At 41.9% G+C, this 19,117-nt stretch overlaps 2 protein-coding genes across 4 annotated transcripts; one reads left to right on the top strand and one right to left on the bottom strand.

Annotated features, from left to right (window-relative positions):
- The first annotated feature begins 949 nt into the window (after positions 1-949).
- LOC307256112 (uncharacterized protein) lies at positions 950-2,667 on the top strand. 3 transcript variants are annotated; one of them, XM_080034986.1, is made up of 4 exons: positions 950-1,067; positions 1,743-1,949; positions 2,063-2,212; positions 2,318-2,667. In XM_080034986.1, the coding sequence occupies exons 1-4, from the start codon at positions 1,041-1,043 to the stop codon at positions 2,330-2,332; spliced, it is 399 nt and encodes a 132-aa protein (XP_079891112.1). In that variant the 5' UTR covers positions 950-1,040; the 3' UTR covers positions 2,333-2,667. The 3 variants fall into 3 exon arrangements, with proteins under 3 accessions (XP_079891112.1, XP_079891113.1, XP_079891111.1); XM_080034987.1 differs by having other exon boundaries at positions 1,746-1,949; XM_080034985.1 differs by lacking the exon at positions 950-1,067 and having other exon boundaries at positions 1,421-1,949.
- A 136-nt stretch (positions 2,668-2,803) lies between these two features.
- zc4h2 (zinc finger, C4H2 domain containing) lies at positions 2,804-18,729 on the bottom strand. The gene is made up of 5 exons (XM_080034984.1): positions 18,598-18,729; positions 17,572-17,743; positions 16,380-16,552; positions 3,832-3,994; positions 2,804-3,503 (listed from the first exon to the last, which is right to left on the bottom strand). The coding sequence occupies exons 1-5, from the start codon at positions 18,648-18,650 to the stop codon at positions 3,390-3,392; spliced, it is 675 nt and encodes a 224-aa protein (XP_079891110.1). The 5' UTR covers positions 18,651-18,729; the 3' UTR covers positions 2,804-3,389.
- Positions 18,730-19,117: the final 388 nt, after the last annotated feature.

Here is a 19,117-nt window from a genome sequence, read left to right on the forward strand (position 1 = left end):
GGGTATTGCAGCCTACGAAGGCTGCATTTGAAGACCGATTGCGTCATAGCGGCGCGCAAAGGCTGTCCCGTTTGCAAGGCTCCTTGCAAGGCTCCTCATATGCGGTCGTGAAATGCAGCCTTCGTTTCACGGTTTTGAAGGCTGCATCAGATGTATCCTTCGTGGCCCAACATATCCCAAGATTCATTGCGTTTTTTTCAGAGATGGCATAAAATAAAATAAAAAATAACAAAACAGCAACGTGTTGCTCCATCTTCTTAACTTTTATCTTCCTTTTTTTTTCTTGTACTTTTTTTTCTTTTCGTCTGGTAGGCAACTTATTTTTCTTTTTTCCTCCGTTGACAGGGCTGTCTCTGTTGGCAGCAATCAGGGTTGCTAGGCAGCACAGGAGCGGCGAGTCGTCACGCAAGGTAACGGCTTGTTACGTGAACCGGAAATGCTCGTAAACGGAGACCTGCGGAGACCGTCTCATTTAAAAAGGCTCGTTGGCCTTAAAACCGGCCTTAAAATCGGCCTTCATAGGCTATAGCCTTCATAGACCGCGAGACTGCGTCCTACCAAGTGCGTGGTCTCTGAATCAAGACACAGCCATAGCCTCAGTCACGTAGCACGCCATACAACTTGGCTGCAGCAAAGGAATATGTTTGTAATCACTTGAAAGAAGAATAAACCGAACGGATGGTTTTAATTGCAAATACGACTCTGACTCTCATTCATAACAACAAGGAAATATGCGTCAAGAAGGTACTCCGCGGTACAGCATCTCGGGGCTTAAAGCTTGGGCTTGGCCTCTACAATTGTCAAAAACCTAGTCAAATCAAACTTTTGGTGGACTTTTTTGGATATCCGACTTTTTCCTCGCGTGTGGTGACGGCGACAAAGGAGGAGTGCACAGTGCTCGACAGCTGCTTCTCACCTGCACAGCTGATCTGGACAGCGGGGGGGGGGGGGACTCCGCTGCAGCGCGTTCGCTCACCTGCTGCACAGGGCAACAGAGACGGGAAACACGGCGAGGGAAGCCGGGAATTCGAGCCGACTGAATGCACATCAGCTGTTCTTTAAAGGAGGTAAGGTAGCGCTACCACCGGTTTAGATGGCCATAGTTTAGTGTTGTGTGCACACATACGGAGAACAATTCCAATGCATTGATCGCGCAGGTGGATGAACAGTTAACTTTGCGTCGTTCGCTTACACTCTGTTGACTGTTAAGACTTTAAAAATGTTGAGTTTAAATGCTTAACTTATGAGGCAAGCAAGCTTCTGTAAAATGTAGTTACACTATTCCCCAACACTGAATCTTTGGATAATTAATACATAGACAAAAGTTTCCCCTGTCGACCACCAGATGGCGGTAGTGTCGCGTCTATGTCAGGAAGTGCGACACTAAAAGAAGAGGTAAACAGTAAACAGGGACAGGAAGTGTGTGATTGATTTTTTTGTTATGCACGTTGAACTCATGGACCTATAAAGAAGGTTGAACTATTATAATCTCGTTTTAATGTGACGCCTAAAGGGCTGGTTTTGGTCAAATAAACAGTTTTCTTTTGGTGCGACACTCGGGATTGATTTCACCCGGCAAACTCGGACAACCGCTTAGATTACATGTTGTCACATACTAAATTGTATTGCTTTAAATCTGATTCGACCCAATTAAAGTGCTTTATTTGGGTGGTTACAAAATGGAGGAGGAAGCGCTAAGAAATCACTGCGGACGAATGATTCGTCATCTTGTGCGAAACAAGCAGCAGCAGCTCCAGTGTGTGTCGGGGAGGAGAGCCGGAGGGAGGCAGCAGAGCAGCCCGTGTGAAAGACGAGTTGAACCCGGGGACGAGTCCAGAGATGATGGAACCTCCCTCCACATAACGGGTCAAGGTCCCTCGGTCCAGCCCGTCCCCCCTCAACTCATCTCAATGCTGAGGCTCCGGACCTTCAATGAGGAGATGAGACGAGTAAAAACACCCTCACTTTCCTCACGTGCTTGTAAAAAAAAAAGAGAGAAAAGAATGGACGCTTTTTCTTCAAATCCTCCAAATCTTAACTTTGTATGTTTTGAGTTGTACAGGCTGCAGAGGCGGAGCTCCATGATCCTGCTGTCTGCGCTGCGTGTGAGCAGGAACGGGCTTCACTGGCCTTGAAACGTTTTATCAGGAGGAAGACACAACTGCAGTTTCAAACCCTGAGAAAGACTCAACACACACACAACAGCTATGGAGTAAGACGAGAGCCTTGAAGGTCCCATGCAAGCCATATGTCTCCAACTAATCTGCGTCTATTCAAATGAATATTGATTTAAATTATTTCTTTATTTCTGTTCTAGAAAAGTGCACGGTAGGGCGGTTGGTGCCAGGTCTCCCAAAGCCCTGTCTGGATTTAGGAGGGACTACTTGGCAGAGATATGAGGGTCACAGCAACCTGGGGTTGCCTTAGCAACAACAAAGGAACGTGGGGTTGCCCTGGCAACAGATGAAATGAAGGGTTACCCTGACCAAAAAAGAGGAACTCATTTAGCAGGCCCTCACTGTCCTTTTTCAGACGAGCTAGCTGCAGACATGCCGGGCACACTGTTATTAACAACCAAAGGGACGATATGGTGGACTCCAACATATTCCTATTAGCTACCTCTTACATTCGACACAGGCTAATCCTCACCCATTTAGCCCAATCAAGCCTGATCTACACGCCGATGGTGGTCTCCTAGGTTACCAGGCTCAGCTAATAGCTGTGTTTATGTTCTCATGGCTAAAAAACAGAAACTAAATATCCAACCTTTGTTTGCATTTTAAAAAAGGGCATACTAACAAGGTTCATACAAAACATCCATTTATTTTCTTGTCACTATATTAAAGTCAAACACAATTCAGAGCAAAATGAGTCTGGCCTTTTTTTTATCCAGTATGTTACTTGAACACTGTAAACATTACAACAACATTGTCTTTTATTTAACTTAGAAATGAAACCTAAGTGTTGTTTTTTTTATTGGCACACAAAGTAAAGACAGCCACGAAGCATGCATGCATAACAAAAAGTACAGTACAAAAGCTAAGGCAGGAAATGATAGCAACATGGGCCAAATGATTTGGACATTTAACAAAGTTACGTTTTGCATTATTGCAGTTACATGGTTAGGGCTACTAGTCAAGCTACTATATTAATCAAACAATAGCATACAAACAAATACAGGGCACTGATCAAAACAAACAACAGAATGACATTACCAGATCCTCAATACATTTTTGACAGTTTATGAAAAGGTACTAAGACAAAGTGGTTTGTCCAGAAGCACAGATCTGTTCTTTCTGCCATGTATTGTGATGTACACGACTGACCTTAGATCAGTGTATTGGACCAGGTCCCTTTTTAGCCCTACTGAAGCCCAGGGTAGAGAGGCTCTACTCATCTGGCTTCCTCTTGGGTTTCTTTGGATTGCGGGAGCGGCTCTTGGCCTTACACAGTGGGCAGATGGGAGCATTACGATGGATCTGCTGATGGCAGGAGAGGCAGGCCTAGAGAGAGAGAGAGGGGGGGGGGGGGGGGGGGTGATGACTTCATGTTATGTACTTGCTATGTTGTAGATATATGCAACTTGATGAGGTATCTTGGAGTCTAAGCTCCTTCATTCTGTAATGATGGTGGTGTCAAGGTTTTTCTATTTTCTCCATATATGGTACAACGAGGAGCCAATAACATTTAAGACATTCAGAGTTTCCATCATCAAGAAAGAACAAACTACACATTGAACATAGCTGCTTTATTATGAGGTTCACCATCCACAGACTATTCAAACACTATTTTCACATCCTGGCTTGTATTTGAGGTCAGCAGGGTCAATACCTTCATAGGTGGGGGTTGCTGTCTAAAGGTGGCCGTCTGCCGGGCATCTTGCTTCCTGGAGACTTGAAGCTGCTGTGCTGCTGCTGCAGCTGCAGCAAGGGATTCTGGGATAGCAGGCTCATGTGGCTCCTTCTGCCACTCTGCCTTCTGCTTCTCAAAGTAACTGTTCAGAGCAAAGAAAGACCTGGTTAGCTGTCATTCTTATTTAAGGCTTGTGAATCATATCATGGTTGAGATTAGTTGTGTGCTATGAGACGTGGAGAGGCAAAACCAAATGCAAAGGAATCTTTTTTTTATATCTCACGCATCTTCTTTCTGTGTAAAACTCTGAGCAGAAGCTGAGCAGTCATTGTGAGAGTGTTTGAGGGTTGCGTGTGAGTGTGGGCAGGGCAGGGGAGGGTTGGGAAAGATATTTGGCCTTGGACTTTATGCCTGACTGGCCCATTTTCAAAAGTAAAAAAGTGATATCTCATTTCTTTACGCTCTCTGGTTTCTCTCAAAATAGGGTTGCAAGAGAGTAGAACAGTCACAGGACATTCAGAATGGGTTGTCTTTCCTATAACCATGATCCAGCCAAGCAAGGAGTGCCACATATTCTAACATTAATATTACGGATAGATCAAATTACCCTAGAATTACTTGGTGGAAGCAAAATGTGCATGTAATAGAACATTATAATAAATGTGTCACTGGGATGTCTTCTAAAGAAAACTCAGTGAAGAACAACAGTGATAAGCCTCAACGTTCTAGCTCATAAACTGAGGGAACATCAAGAAGGAAAAGTGAAGTGACGACCATCTGGCCACAACTAATCATCTCAGCTTTCACACAGTACACAGCCCTACTGAGAGCCAGCCAACAATGCTGCCAGTGTGCACAGCAGCAGGGAAGCAGCACACTCCCTCGTAACTAAAAGTTCTTTATTGGTAATTATTACATTTCAATTTTCAGGGCATAAAATATCCGAAACCAACCAAGTTATAAAAGTTACAACTCATATTGAACTTGTCCTCTTGAGTAAGAAAATAAATCCTAAAGTGATAAGTCCACAGTGTTGCATCTTGACAGGTGTATCTGTGAATCAAGGAGCACTAAACAATTGGAAAAAGTTGGTCTTTAGTTTTGTGTGTAAAATGGAAGAGAAGATTTCACGGATAAAAAACAATTTCCTTTTACCACAACCGTCCAAACTTACACTTGAAAGGGAAACATTTGGCTTGTCCCGAATAAACAGCCCCCTAGACACCCATAACAATCCAGGCCATTGGCTTAGTGCTCTGTATTTAGAGCAGTTTCCTATGCAGTGAAACGCACCACGGCCAGAACTAAGAGCTAACACACCCTGAGGCTCTGCTAGTCCAGTTCAGTGGATGAGGCTACCTGTCACAACCCCCTGTATGAGCCTGCAACGTCTTTGCTCACTAGCATCCGTGACAGATTCTGATGCCAAAGAATCTGGACAAAAGGATAGGAAATTGAGTTGGACCGATTTTCCAAATATACATTTCAACAAAGAGAATGAAGACCTATTAAATACTTTGAATGTCCTCCACATTTACGCCAAGACATGTTAAAGTAGCTACGAGGAATTTAAATATATCTGAAACAGTCTAATTTTTCCTCAGATGATCCTATTTGCATGCAAACGAGACCATCAGTTTTCTTAATGCCTTTGTCCGGGTATGCTCACCCAGGAACAACAACTGGTGTGGTAAAAGCACTATCGCTTTTGTCCAAAGGGGGCGCAAAAATTAACACAAACTGAAAGTTCCTCGTAGAGACGTTAAGAAAGGTGAAATAAAAGCTACATAGCCTCTCACATAGTGAGTCTATTTAAAGTAAGAATATATGTATTTTTCCCAAAAGCTCAATGCAGTTTCTATGCGTCTATGAGTAAATTTTAAGGCCGTCCACCTTTCCCCTCTCAGTCCTATAGTACTGTATATGATAGATATTGTAGTACTCTGCTTATTGGCCAAGGTTTACAGATATCAATCTAACACCATGGTGAACTGACATTGGCCTCTGACATGTGAGAAATGTGATCAAAACATGGGATCCAACTAAAAATATTCCCCAACTCAACATTAATCAACATGTTATTTTGTAATAACTCATTGCTTAAAGCAGGATTGTTGGACAGATGTGTATCAATTTGCAGCACTATCAATATTTACAAAGAAGTTCATCATAAGATTATTACACTTCAACAAGAAAACGAATGGAAAACTACTATTATGAATGTAGTATCTCTACTTAGAAAGCATAATCTAAAATCTTCATATAATATGGTGAACATATCTAGCTCTACTGTCTTTTCAGGTATTGAGAAACAAACATATTTAACTTTGAAAGATAACAGTTTCTGAGATCTTATTTAGTATTTTTTTTCTTTAGTCTCTGTGGACATCAACCAAGTGAAAACTTCTAACAGATAACTCTCTCTCCTGTGCATCTGAATGGTTTTTGCTGGTTGCTTGTGTGAAAACCTTGCTGTGTGATTTCATATAGTTCTATGCCATTGGTAAAGGTTGTGAATAATAATAAGACATTAATAACAATGTTCCAGTTTGGTTTGTGTTGTGGCTGGATGGCTCTGGCACAAGGTCATAAATGAATCCTTGTTGGGGCTGTTGCAGCCTGATAGGTTGTAGTTCAGGACTTGATACAGTAGACCATATGTTATTATCTCTATTAATAGACTGAAGCAAGAGGGCAGTATTTAGATGACTGCAGTAGACAACATCTTTTTGACATAGGGGAGAATGGGGGAATCTGAGGCATCGGGTAATGTGAGGCACCCCCTGTATCTAGGCAACGGAAAACATTTTTGGACATGTGATATACAGGTCCTTCTCATATAATTAGCATATTGTGATAAAGTTGATTATTTTCCATAATGTAATGATAATAATTGAACTTTCATATATTTTAGATTCATTGCACACCAACTGAAATATTTCAGGTCTTTTGTTGTTTTAATACTGATGATTTTGGCATACAGCTCATGAAAACCCCAAATTCCTATCTCAAAAAATTAGCATATCATGAAAAGGTACTCTAAACAAGCTCTTAACCTAATCATCTGAATCAAACTAATTAACTCTAAACACCTGCAAAAGATTCCTGAGGCTTTTAAAAACTCCCAGCCTGGTTCATTACTCAAAACCGCAATCATGGGTAAGACTGCCGACCTGACTGCTGTCCAGAAGGCCATCATTGACACCCTCAAGCAAGAGGGTAAGACACAGAAAGAAATTTCTGAGCGAATAGGCTGTTCCCACAGTGCTGTATCAAGGCACCTCAGTGGGAAGTCTGTGGGAAGGAAAAAGTGTGGCAGAAAACGCTGCACAACCAGAAGAGGTGACCGGACCCTGAGGAGGATTGTGGAGAAGGGCCGATTCCAGACCTTGGGGGACCTGCGGAAGCAGTGGACTGAGTCTGGAGTAGAAACATCCAGAGCCACCGTGCACAGGCGTGTGCAGGAAATGGGCTACAGGTGCCGCATTCCCCAGGTCAAGCCACTTTTGAACCAGAAACAGCGGCAGAAGCGCCTGACCTGGGCTACAGAGAAGCAGCACTGGACTGTTGCTCAGTGGTCCAAAGTACTTTTTTCGGATGAAAGCAAATTTTGCATGTCATTCGGAAATCAAGGTGCCAGAGTCTGGAGGAAGACTGGGGAGAAGGAAATGCCAAAATGCCTGAAGTCCAGTGTCAAGTACCCACAGTCAGTGATGGTCTGGGGTGCCATGTCAGCTGCTGGTGCTGGTGTTGGTCCACTGTGTTTTATCAAAGCCAGGGTCAATGCAGCTAGCTATCAGGAGATTTTGGAGCACTTCATGCTTCACATCTGCAGAAAAGCTTTATGGAGATGAAGATTTCATTTTTCAACCAGACCTGGCACCTGCTCACAGTGCCAAAACAACTGGTAAATGGTTTACTGACCATGGTATTACTGTGCTCAATTGGCCTGCCAACTCTCCTGACCTGAACCCCATAGAGAATATGTGGGATATTGTGAAGAGGAAGTTGAGAGACACCAGACCCAACACTGTGGATGAGCTTAAGGCCGCTATCGAAGCATCCTGGGCCTCCATAACACCTCAGCAGTGCCACAGGCTGATTACCTCCATGCCACGCCGCATTGAACAGGGTTCGACATAACGTATAGCCCGATGGCCCGGGGCCAGTAAAATCATATGCAGGGCAAGTTGATTGGCCAGTCACTGTCCCGCCCGGGCCAGTGACTGGCCAATCACAGTTCAGTATCTTTTTGTAGACTACATCATGGTTCATTGAAATGCGCGTTGAGAGTCGTAATGAAAGCAGTGTTTATTTAAGACTCAATATAATAAACCTAATATAAAATATATTTTTTAATGAAAGGCCAGTGGACAACCGATGCGTGGGCGTTTTGACAGGCGGAGCAACAAACGGGTGCACTCTCGCTCCGTTGGCAGAGCTGCCTACCGTCCGCCTGCGAGTCGACAAATCAATCGACTTGCTTTGCCCCCTTTCTTTCTTCCCACAGCAGAGGTTGAGGTGCAGAAAATGATAACTGCGCTTTTCCTTTATCTGCCGCCGTAATGTAACAGTATTTGCATCCAAACCCCAATGGTAATACAAATTATTTAAACGCTGTGAATGCGTCTCTGGTGATTGTGTCGGTTGTAGACAGAAAGGAACGGAGGGACTCCGCTCACTGTACAGTTCCTATAGTCGCGCAGTTTGGCACTGTGTTTTCAGGCTCGAGACATTCAATCAGATCGCAGAAGTCTTTCCCATTGAAATCGCTAACGGGGAGAATATCCCCGGTTATTATTTTAGCCACAAACCACAGTTCATCTGCGCGGCGGCTCACTCGCTGGCGAGATCACACGGTGAAACCCTGCTGTGATCGGACGAAGGCATTGTGTGTTTCTAAGGTGATTTAACGTCATAGTCTTAGACGAGCGTTTAACTTATGCTGCATATTTTGCACTGCATTGTTTTTTATCAATAGTTTGAAAAAATGGTCCCACACCGGACTCTTATGTGAAGCTGACACTTCATGGAGAAGTGACACTCCTGCAGCGCGCTCACGACCAGACGTGAACTCACATACACGGTGAAATCTCCCATTAAAAAAAAACGGCATAACACTGATTTTCGGATTTCTATTCTATTTTTAAAGTCAACTTGAGCGCAAGTGGAAAACCGGTCATTCGGTCGACACATTCACATCCCTAATGCATATAGGCTAGAGAAAGCAATAAAAACAGCCTACCACACCACAAAGAATGATCAGACCTTCATCTCTTATTTTTTTTTATGTTTGAACATGACTTCTGCAGGTGAACTATTCATTAAACTGCCCAAATTCAAGAATAAAAACAATCATCAAACTACTGGACTTTAAAATACTGGCCCACTCTTTCAACATACTTTCAGTTGTAGGCTTCACATTCAATATGTTTGCCTGGTTTTATATTATGTGTATGAGCAATATCAACATTTCATATAATTAACTAAAAGAAAAATAACCAAATCTAAAGGGAATATCTATACTGTTACAGTATAGATATTCCCTTTAGATCTGGTTATCTTTCTTTATTTTTCTAATACAGGTATTATAATTATTGACACTAAATTATGAAGAAAAAAAAAGTGTGTGCAGGGCCAGTGAAAATATACAAGGGGCCAGTAAAACTCGGATCCACTGGCCCGGCGGGCCAGTAGGGAAAAAAAGTTATGTTGAACCCTGATTGAAGCAGTCATTTCTGCGAAAGGATTCCCGACCAAGTATTGAGTGCATAACTGAACATAATTATTTGAAGGTTGACTTTTTTGTATTAAAAACACTTTTCTTTTATTGGTCGGATGAAATATGCACATTTTTTGAGATAAGGATTTTTGGTTTTTCTTTACTTTTTTGGCAAAATCATCAATATTAAAACAATAAAAGGCTTGAACTACTTCAGTTGTGTGTAATGAATCTAAAATATATGAAAGTCTAATGTTTATCAGTACATTACAGAAAATATTGAACTTTATCACAATATGCTAATTATATGAGAAGGACCTGTATATGTTTTCAAGCCCCTCATTTCCCCATGGCCCTGATATGAAAGAGAGGACCTCTATGAAAGAGAGGACCTCATGGTGCTGTGGTAAGCATGTTTTTTTTGCATGTAAAAGTAAATTTTCTTGCTGTCAACTTAATCAACTGTTGTGCCAAAGCAAACGTATTCACGTAGAAAAACTTCTATCATACGTGTTGATGAACTACCAACATATAAAAACCATGTGATTATATTAGCTAAAGATTAGCCTGAAATGCTAAGAGAGGTAGTTTTTTTCTCAAATTGTGGTGGTGGGGGAAAGTGAGCCAAATGCTGTGGGGGAAAGTGAGCCACTGTCTCACTTTCCCCCACCATGAGGCACAAGTTAAGTTTAGTCTTAAACATATTTTAATGTAATATTACATAACATATGTTTTATTTTAATGTCATACACATTGTAGAAAAGCCATCATGCCAAGGGAATACACCAGGAAGACGACCTGGGACAACCACACGGAAAGAGCACCTTCTCATCTTTCCCTGTAACCTTCAGGGCTGGAATGTAGAGTAGGCCTAATTGTAGAGTATGACAGGCTGATGTTATAATCCAGTTGGGTCTTTTCCTGTGTTCTGAGTCCCAGGCTGTTCTCGCTGGTTCTGATTTTCCTATGCTTTGACCCCCAGACACAAGCTGGCTCCAAGGGTCCTGTGTTCTGACCCCCAGACTGTGTTCTAATCTAACTGGTTCTATCTTTCATTTGAATCTTATTAAAACCTTTTGAATTATAATATGTTGTATTTGATTTTGTTCAGAGTTACTTTCAAGTGTTTAGAAAATTAGCTTTGCTTAATTGACCAAACCCCATCATTCTTTTACTAGTCTGACATTAGTTCTGGAATGTGTGGCTAGCTTTCAGGATTCTAACTGTTACAAGATCTGTTGTTATGGTAGTTTCAGAGTGGAAAAAGTAAATGGATCAGTTTACCCCCTTGATTTTTCTTGTCCGTCTCAGTTTACCCCACAGCTGGGGTAAAGTGAGCCACATGACAACTTTTTTTAAAACAATCATATTTTCACAGCCCTTTGTCTTGAAAAAATCTGCTAATGCCCATTTCTAGGAAACATCCTGAATTAATGGGAAATGTGTAAATTTGAGTGATCATTTTAGCTCGCTTAGAGGGGAGCAAATGTAAAAAGTGGCTCAGATTACCCCGTTCTCCCCTACATGTGAATGGGTTTATTTTTTCAAAGTCATTGATTTCATCAGTTGTACTACCATGCCCCACTCGTGTACTCTTATTCTCTGTAGTAGACACTACCATTAACTGTACTTGTGGCCTTAAAATAAACACAAGTAATCAATTCATTATGTCCCTGTAAGCCTGATTTTGCTCTGCACAGTTAACAATGTAAATTTGTAGATAGTGTTTTTTAATATTTTTACATAGTAGGGGAGAACGGGGTAAGTAGGCACACTTTTTACTCTAGTGAGAATTGCTCATCACCAAAACATCTGTCAATAGCCATTCCTACATTAAATTGAAGCTTAAGGTGTTGGCTAGAAATGTGTGTCTCTCTTTTTTTCCAACTTATTGTAATGAAGAAGTAATTTACCATCAAAGACACTCTGACACATTGTGACAACCAACCCCATCAAGGGGTCGGTTGTCACACACTATGGGGTTGTTTGTCACAATGTTATCTTAATGGGAAAAATCTTAAAAAGAAGGCAAGAAAGTAGAACTAAATTTGAAAGTTTAATTGCATTGTCAAGTTGACAAATAGGCATACATAACGTTCTGTAGCCTTGGCAGCTGGTCTAGTTTGGGATGCACTGGGTTGTTTTGATTTTGTTGCCCTTTTTTCTTTTGCTTGCTAGCTGCCTTTTCCTGCTCTATTCTTTCCTTCTCTGGGGTGTCAGTGAGGATACAGCTTGACAATTTCTTTCGTTATTGGGTTCCTTTTCTGGCTGCAGCCTTGAGATAACATGTGACAACCAACCCCCCAAAAAATTTGACGACCAACCCCAACTTGAATTTCTTGCTAGCATCAAGGCCAACAACCATCTGACAACTAATTAGCTTGCTAAGCACAATCTAAACTATAGTTTACCCTTCACACTTTCTGAGAGTAACAAGTGTTTTGTTATAAACCCATTGTGTAAAAGCCTAGAAGAAAAATACTGAGAAGCAAAATATTTGGAATTTTACATGAAAAACACAAAACATCCTCTCACCTGAAATGCAGCTGTCTTCCTCCAAGGAAGTCTATGTATGTGACCTCTGATCCCAATTCTGGACCTTTTTTATATCAACATTTCAGAGCTAGCGCGCTCTGGTGGCGAGATATAACGAATGTGACATCCAACCCATGTGACAAATTACCCCGTTCTCCCCTACATCATGCAGTCACATGTAGTGCTATGTTGATGCACAATGAAATGCTGTCTGTAGTTGCAGTCAATCAACAACACTATTCAGTTTTTTACAAATTCTGTGAGCTGATTATTTTTCAAAGCTTTCTTGGCACTAGAAGGTGGATTCTGTTTTCTTTCTTATAGGGGAGAACGGGGTAATCTGAGACACTTTTTACATTTGCTCCCCTGTAAGCGAGCTAAAATTATTCATCACTCAAATTTACACTTTTCCCATTAATTCAGGATGTTTCCTAGAAATGGGCATTAGCAGAATTTATTCAAGAAAAAGGGCAGTGAAAATATGATTGTTTAAAAAAAAGTTGTCATGTGTCTCACTTTACCCCACCTGTGGATTAAGGGCCCACTCACACTAGCGCCGTTTGCCTGTTCCGTGCTGCAGGAAGATTCAGCACGATCCCCCCCCCCCCCCCCCCCTTCCCCCCGCTGGCCCGTGGTCACACTGCTCGTGGCCTGGGCACGATTGCACCTTGCCTACGTCACCGTGCGCGTTTAGGATTCGGAGCGTAGTCTACTTGTAGGCTATACGACTGTTTGTGAATATTTTCATCCGGCCAAATTTGCATCAAATATTCCACTTCCAAACTAGAGCAACGAGAATCCTTAATCTATTGTTTTAATTTTTTTAAATGTAGCCTTGACGTAATAGGTCGCGATGGACAGTCTCATATTTGTGCAGCACGCTGTTTATTATTAATATAACGGCCCGTCATCAGACCATACGTACCGGATGGTTTTATACACATCGATCACTCCATCAAGTAATCCAAGTCAGAACTTTTTGTACGGGCAGAGATCGTTTTTTTAAGTGTCTTTATAAAGTTTCTTGTTAAACCTTAGTGTAGGCTAATGTTTCCTTATCACCGGGCCGCGGAGTCCCGTTGTGTGTTGTTTTGTGTTCGTCTCCACCGCTATGCGTAAAGACAGTATTATGACAGCTGACGGGAGGAAAAAGAAAAAAATCATCTGACAAACGTGAGTAAACACGAACACCTTTTTGCTTTGCTTTCTGCGCTCACCTATTTAGCTCTCTCCCTCTTTTATTAGCCCACACCTAGGCCTACACACGTTAATTCTCACACATTTTATGTAGCTACAGTCCAAGTGGTGGGCAATTCTGGTGCCGACTAGAAAGGCAGCGGACGTTAATGGACAATGCACCCTTAATAAATTCACGTCAGGAACGCCGCCTGTGCGCTTGCTTGTGCGCGTGTCATCTCATTAGCATCTGTACTTTGGCCATGGCACACCTCTCCCAAGTGTGCCGTGGCCAAGGGGCTGTTCCGTGCTGGAATACGGATGGCGTGGTCACACTAGCCAAACGTTCTAGACTTTAGTATGCAAATGAGCTCGGGCACAGGGCCGCGGCCCTAGTGTGAGTGGCCCCTTAAACAGTCTGGGGGTTAGAACACAGGACCCTTAGAGCCAGCTAGTGTCTGGGGGTCAGCGTAAAGGACAATCAGAACCAGAACAGTCTGGGACTCAGAACAGGACTACACCCAGCTGTCATTTTCCATCTTTTGAGTCTTTTTTTCTGCATTTGTTTTATTGGGATCATCATTGAATAAAGACATATTTCTTAGTGTCTATTGATGTTAAAGGTCACTACACACGTGCCAAACCATGCCCTTGCTGACACCCCTTCAACCATCAACCCCCACCTCCAGCCCCCAAAAATTTGTAGGAAAAGGGTAATCGAAGCAGTGTTTTTATCAGTGCTGGATTATGGAGATATAGTTTATAGACATGCCTCTGCTACTGCCCTAAAACCCCTTGACTCAGTGTACCATTCAGCCCTTAGATTCATTACAGGTGATTCCTTTAAAACTCATCACTGCTCCCTGTATGAAAAAGTCGGCTGGCCATCCCTGTCATTGAGACGTGAGTTACATTGGTTTTTATTTATTTTTAAATCCTTAATTGGTAAACAGCCACCCTATTTATCAGCTATGCTCGACTGGAACTCTCAGTCTTATAGTACCCGATCCAGTGAGCTGCTGCTCTTAAAGGTTCCTAGAGCTCATTCTAAGCTGGGAACAACTGCCTTTAGCTATAGTGCCCCCACCTCTTGGAATGCCCTTCAGAGCAACTTCAAAATGACCATTCTCCCCACTTTTTGTTCTTTTAAATCTATGATTTCTAATTTTCACCATCACCACTGCATTTGTTTTAACTGAATTCATTTTTTAAGCTCTTTTATTGTAATTCTTTATTTCTTTTGATCTTTTTATCTTGCTAGGATTTTGTGTTTCTCTGTTTTATTCTATGTCACTCTGTTGTTATTGTTGTTGTTGTTGTTGTGTTGTGCGCTCGTCGGCGTTGTAAATGAGGGGAACCTCAATGCCTTTCGAGTTTGTATAAATAAAGGTTTTCATTCATTCACATTGTCTTTTGTCTGTTCAAACTAGTCTCCTTGCTACCTCAAATATAATGGATTCATTAAAAGAGGGCACAGACACTGTCTCACTTTACCCCACAGCATTTGTCTCACTTTACCCCACTGCCACAATTTGAGAAAAAACTACCTCTCTCAGCAATTCAGGCTAATCTTCAGTTATCACATGGTTTCATATGTTGGTAGTTCATCAACATGTGTGATAGAAGTTTTTCTACCTGAATCAATTTGATTAGGCACAACAATCGATTAAGTTGACAGCAAGAACATTTACTTTTACATGCAAAAAAGACATCTTTGTGAAAAAAACATGCTTACAACATCACCATGAGGTCCTCTCTTTCATGGCCAAGGTGAAATGAGAGGGGCCTCAAAACATATATCTCACAAAAATGTGTTCCGTGTCCTAGATACAGGGGGTGTCTCACATTACCCGATGCCTCACATTCCCCCGTCCTCCCCTACTGTATGTCTGACAATCTGTAAGGTTGCATCCATAGATAGTAAATAATATGGATGTAGCATCCAGGCTGATCTCAGTTATTCACACGGCATCCAATAATCCTGGTTTGTGCGCGTCGCCATTTTGTGAGATTTTTACTCCGCCTCACGTCGGGGGGAGGGAGATAGCTGACGTATACCTCCGAGGCAAAGTGAGGCACAACGGGCGGAGAGCTGTCACTCAAGAGATCGCGCCAATACATTTTAACTTCCAAAAGAATAAAAACTAGCGTGGTCCAAAAAAATTCACCCCCCTCAGTGTTGTCATGGAGATATGACCTAAACATACAGACTAGAATGTTATATTAATCCAGGCCTGAAATAGGTTTAATAATGCTGTGAAAACGGCCTGTTTAACATTGGAGTCAATGAGAAATGGCTGTCTTCTGCATCCAGCCCCCAGTGGCACTTCCGGGTTACTACAGTTGTGGTCACTTCCTTATTGGATGCTGGTAAAAATCGCTGAGGTTGGGGCTTGGTTGCATCATAATGGGTATATCTTACAGATGTTGAAAGTGATCTTTACCTATAGTCAAAAATACTTTCTGATCTACATCATCAATAATGCCCTATAGAAAACACTATGTTAATGAGAAAGATTATTGCAGGGGTTTCCCTAAGCACCCGTCGACAGACATCTAAACAATTCTAGCTGGCTACTCTTTCTCTCCTGACGTCCTGTCTCTGTCCTGTGTTTGCACTGTGTAATAAAACCTCCACAAGCAAAAAGCCAACACTTTATCACTATCACAGCATACTAGCTCAGCAGCTAACAGTCAATTGCTACAAACAAGCTAAAAAAGAAAGCTGACTGTATGTTGTGTAAAAGTTTAGATTAGTTTGCCACAAAGCTAAAATCTTGCAAACTGGTATACTGCTGGTGACGGGCCTGACACATTATGAGGTCTGGTTAGAGACACATCAGGTGGAATGAAGCCGTGCACTCAGAATTAAGGACTTTCCATTGTGTCCTGAATAAAGTCATACATATTATTATTAATAATTACCCATGCACGGTGTAGCTACAGCTTTGGGTATATTTTGCTGGACATTGTAAATGCACTAGTGGAAAACACTGTTAATAAGACCTAAATATGCCATAAAACCTCCATTCAATGTGCCTTTTATGCATTTCTTGGTCTTTGTGTGTGTGCGTTTGTGTGTGTGTATACTGACTCCAGGGAGAGCTTCTCCTCCTCTTCGTTGAGGTTGGGCAGCCTGTGCAGACCTAAGGTCATCCTGAGGGCATCCACATGCTCCTTCAGAGGCTTGTACTCATCGTGCAGGCGGCGAGTGGTTTCTAGAAGCTTGTTCAGGTCATTCTCTGACTGCTTGATGGTGCTCTCCATCTGAGGGGACAAGGGTTGAAGATTTCACAAATATTCACAGAAGGAGATCAAACGTCGGGATTTAGTGACTATATGTAAAGCCATTGTAGAGAGTTTGAATTCAGAGTCTATTGGAAATTGCAAATGTTTTAATCAATAGTTTTTTTTTTTAACTATGAAAGAGCGAACGAGCCTGTGCGAGTTAGACATACAGTACATATCAGTTTGTTAGCCAGTGAGCTAACCAAAGCTAACCCAAGTCAAGGAAGTGGAGAGGCTTCTGCATTGTAACAAATTCTACTATGTAAAATACAGCCAGAGAGAGGAAGACTGTTCAGACAAACAGACCACCACATATTCTAGTGGGGCAGAATTGATCATTGAGAAGGATTATTTTTGTGTGACTCTATAATTGATATTTTCATTAAAATATTGCATAGTCAGCCTTTAATATAAACCTATATGCATTTGTGTATATATCTTGCTCTTTTAAATTAGAATTGCTTAAGCATTCCTTACCTTACACATAACATCACAACCAACAAAAATATTTATAATAATTATGATATCGTATCGGACAGTATCGGTATCGGCCGATATCCAAAACCCAGATATCGGAATCGGATCGGAACTAAAAATAGTGGATCGGTGCATCCCTAGTTATAATATAATGATTAGCTTTTAGTCAGTTTATCACACACACTGAAAAGGCACTGAACTATTATATCTTTATTATGTGCAGTTACTTAAACATTGCTATCCCAGGGTTGTCAAAAACTGCCGAGGTGACTACACATGGCGGTTTAACGCTGAAATGATACTGTCGGCCAATCAACGGACTGCAGTGTGTAGCTCCACCCTTTCTGGGAGCCTTTGGGACGGCTTGGTACCCCAACAGAAGGGTCTAAAATAGGTGCAGCTCAGCTCGCTTATTTTGGGACCCTACCAAACTTTAAACGGTGGAAACGCTAATGAAAGAAGGCAGAGCCGAACCGTGCCGCACCACTCAGTGGAAACAAGGCTTTATAGTACTCACTCACCACATTGATATCAGCATGGATGAGCCGCAGCTCCTCAACATGAGCCATTTTCTCTTGTAGGAGCAGATCCATCTCTTGTTTGTACTCTTTCAGATGTTTCTCCTCAGACTCCAGAGATTCAAACTCAACCTTCAGACGAGACTTAATCTTCTGCATCTGGATAGTCTTGTTCCTGCAGCCAGCAGGACAGACAACAGACAGAAGGCACCAGGTTATTCTTATTACCCTCATAAATGCAAGAGAATCAAAAATACAAGATGTAACACACGCGCACACACACGCGCGCACACACACACACACACACACACACACACACACACACACACACACACACAGATATCACAAAAGAACAAGCTCTAAAAACCATTTACATTTGGCATGCAGCGGTTTGAACTTCAAATTATGAATAACAGCATTGTCTTTAGATACAATTTCACCCCACTGGACAATCATTTGAATCAGAATACTTTTGTTATCCTAATAAATATATTAATTCTCTAAATATATTCTAATTGATTTAAGCAGAATAACCACAGTCGTAAAATCTTCTTATTAAGTGTATCTATTTATGTTTTCTCTCCATCTATTACACAGTCATTAAGCGGGCCTGTAAACACAGAGGGCAGGCAAACACCCCTGGTGTGTAGTGAGTTTATGACAGACAGATAACCTTGCTAGCTAAGCAGCTAGTTTAGCTACAGATACAAAAAGCATCGCACATCTGGCATTTTGTTGACACACATCTGGAAAGCTGATGCCGAACTGTAACGGCAGCGTATTTATATCTCGTCTTATTTAGCCTGTGGTGATTGCTTGCCATAGCTTTCGGACACTAGCTGTAAGGAGAAGAGCTAAAACCTATTAAAGACAGGGGTTCGCAGCATACCAGCTAATATTAGCTAGCTCAGTAACAAAAGCGAAGCCATTGGGGTTATTATTGGCCGGCTAACGTTGTCAAAGATAACGTTTCTAAGTACGTGGCAAACACCTGACAATGATTTGTTTAATCCCACGTCCGGGCCTTACCGTATTTCCAGGATATTCTCTAATTTGCACATTATTTCTTGTTCGTCCGCCATGGTTTCAGGAGTCCCTGTGGTTCAGTTGGCCAGCTCAGTACCCGCAGTAGTCCACGGTGGTCTCCTTGTTGATAAAAACCAAACACAATAGCCGGTGTGAGCGCGCCCCGAGCACGCGCCCGCAAAGTGAAAGAGTTGCTACGCCACGAGCCCTGTCACACGGCCTGATGTAGGACTCTACCCCTGGCTCTGTTCTCTTTGAAGGACTGCCCTATACTGTGCCTTTTACTAAGTCTGTCAATTATGACTGTCAATGAAAAAAAGTTATATTGAAAACAAATGTTTTTTCTTCTTCCCCTCAAGCAGCCTCTTGACCCCAGTGGAAAATGCTACAGGCCTATTAGGTTACACACATATTGAATGTAAAAATCTTATTACAGCCTTAAACATTGAGAAAATAGCATATTGATCACTGTAAATGTATTGGTTTTCATGGGTATATTTCATAAAAGCCAAATAACAACTAG

The sequence above is a fragment of the Ammodytes marinus genome (genome assembly GCF_949987685.1).
Source record: "Ammodytes marinus genome assembly, chromosome: 10".
Lineage (NCBI taxonomy): Eukaryota > Metazoa > Chordata > Actinopteri > Uranoscopiformes > Ammodytidae > Ammodytes > Ammodytes marinus.

Bases quoted from the DNA above. Each gene is read 5' to 3' on its own strand.
- LOC307256112 (XM_080034985.1), top strand. From the start codon at position 1,680: ATGGAGGAGGAAGCGCTAAGAAATCACTGCGGACGAATGATTCGTCAT. The intron at 1,950-2,062 runs GTAAAAACACCC...TGAGTTGTACAG, and splicing joins TCAATGAGGAGATGAGACGA to GCTGCAGAGGCGGAGCTCCA.
- zc4h2 (XM_080034984.1), bottom strand. From the start codon at position 18,650: ATGGCGGACGAACAAGAAATAATGTGCAAATTAGAGAATATCCTGGAA. The intron at 16,553-17,571 runs GTGAGTGAGTAC...TTGTCCCCTCAG, and splicing joins TCCATGCTGATATCAATGTG to ATGGAGAGCACCATCAAGCA. The intron at 3,504-3,831 runs GTATTGACCCTG...CTCTCTCTCTAG, and splicing joins AGCAACCCCCACCTATGAAG to GCCTGCCTCTCCTGCCATCA.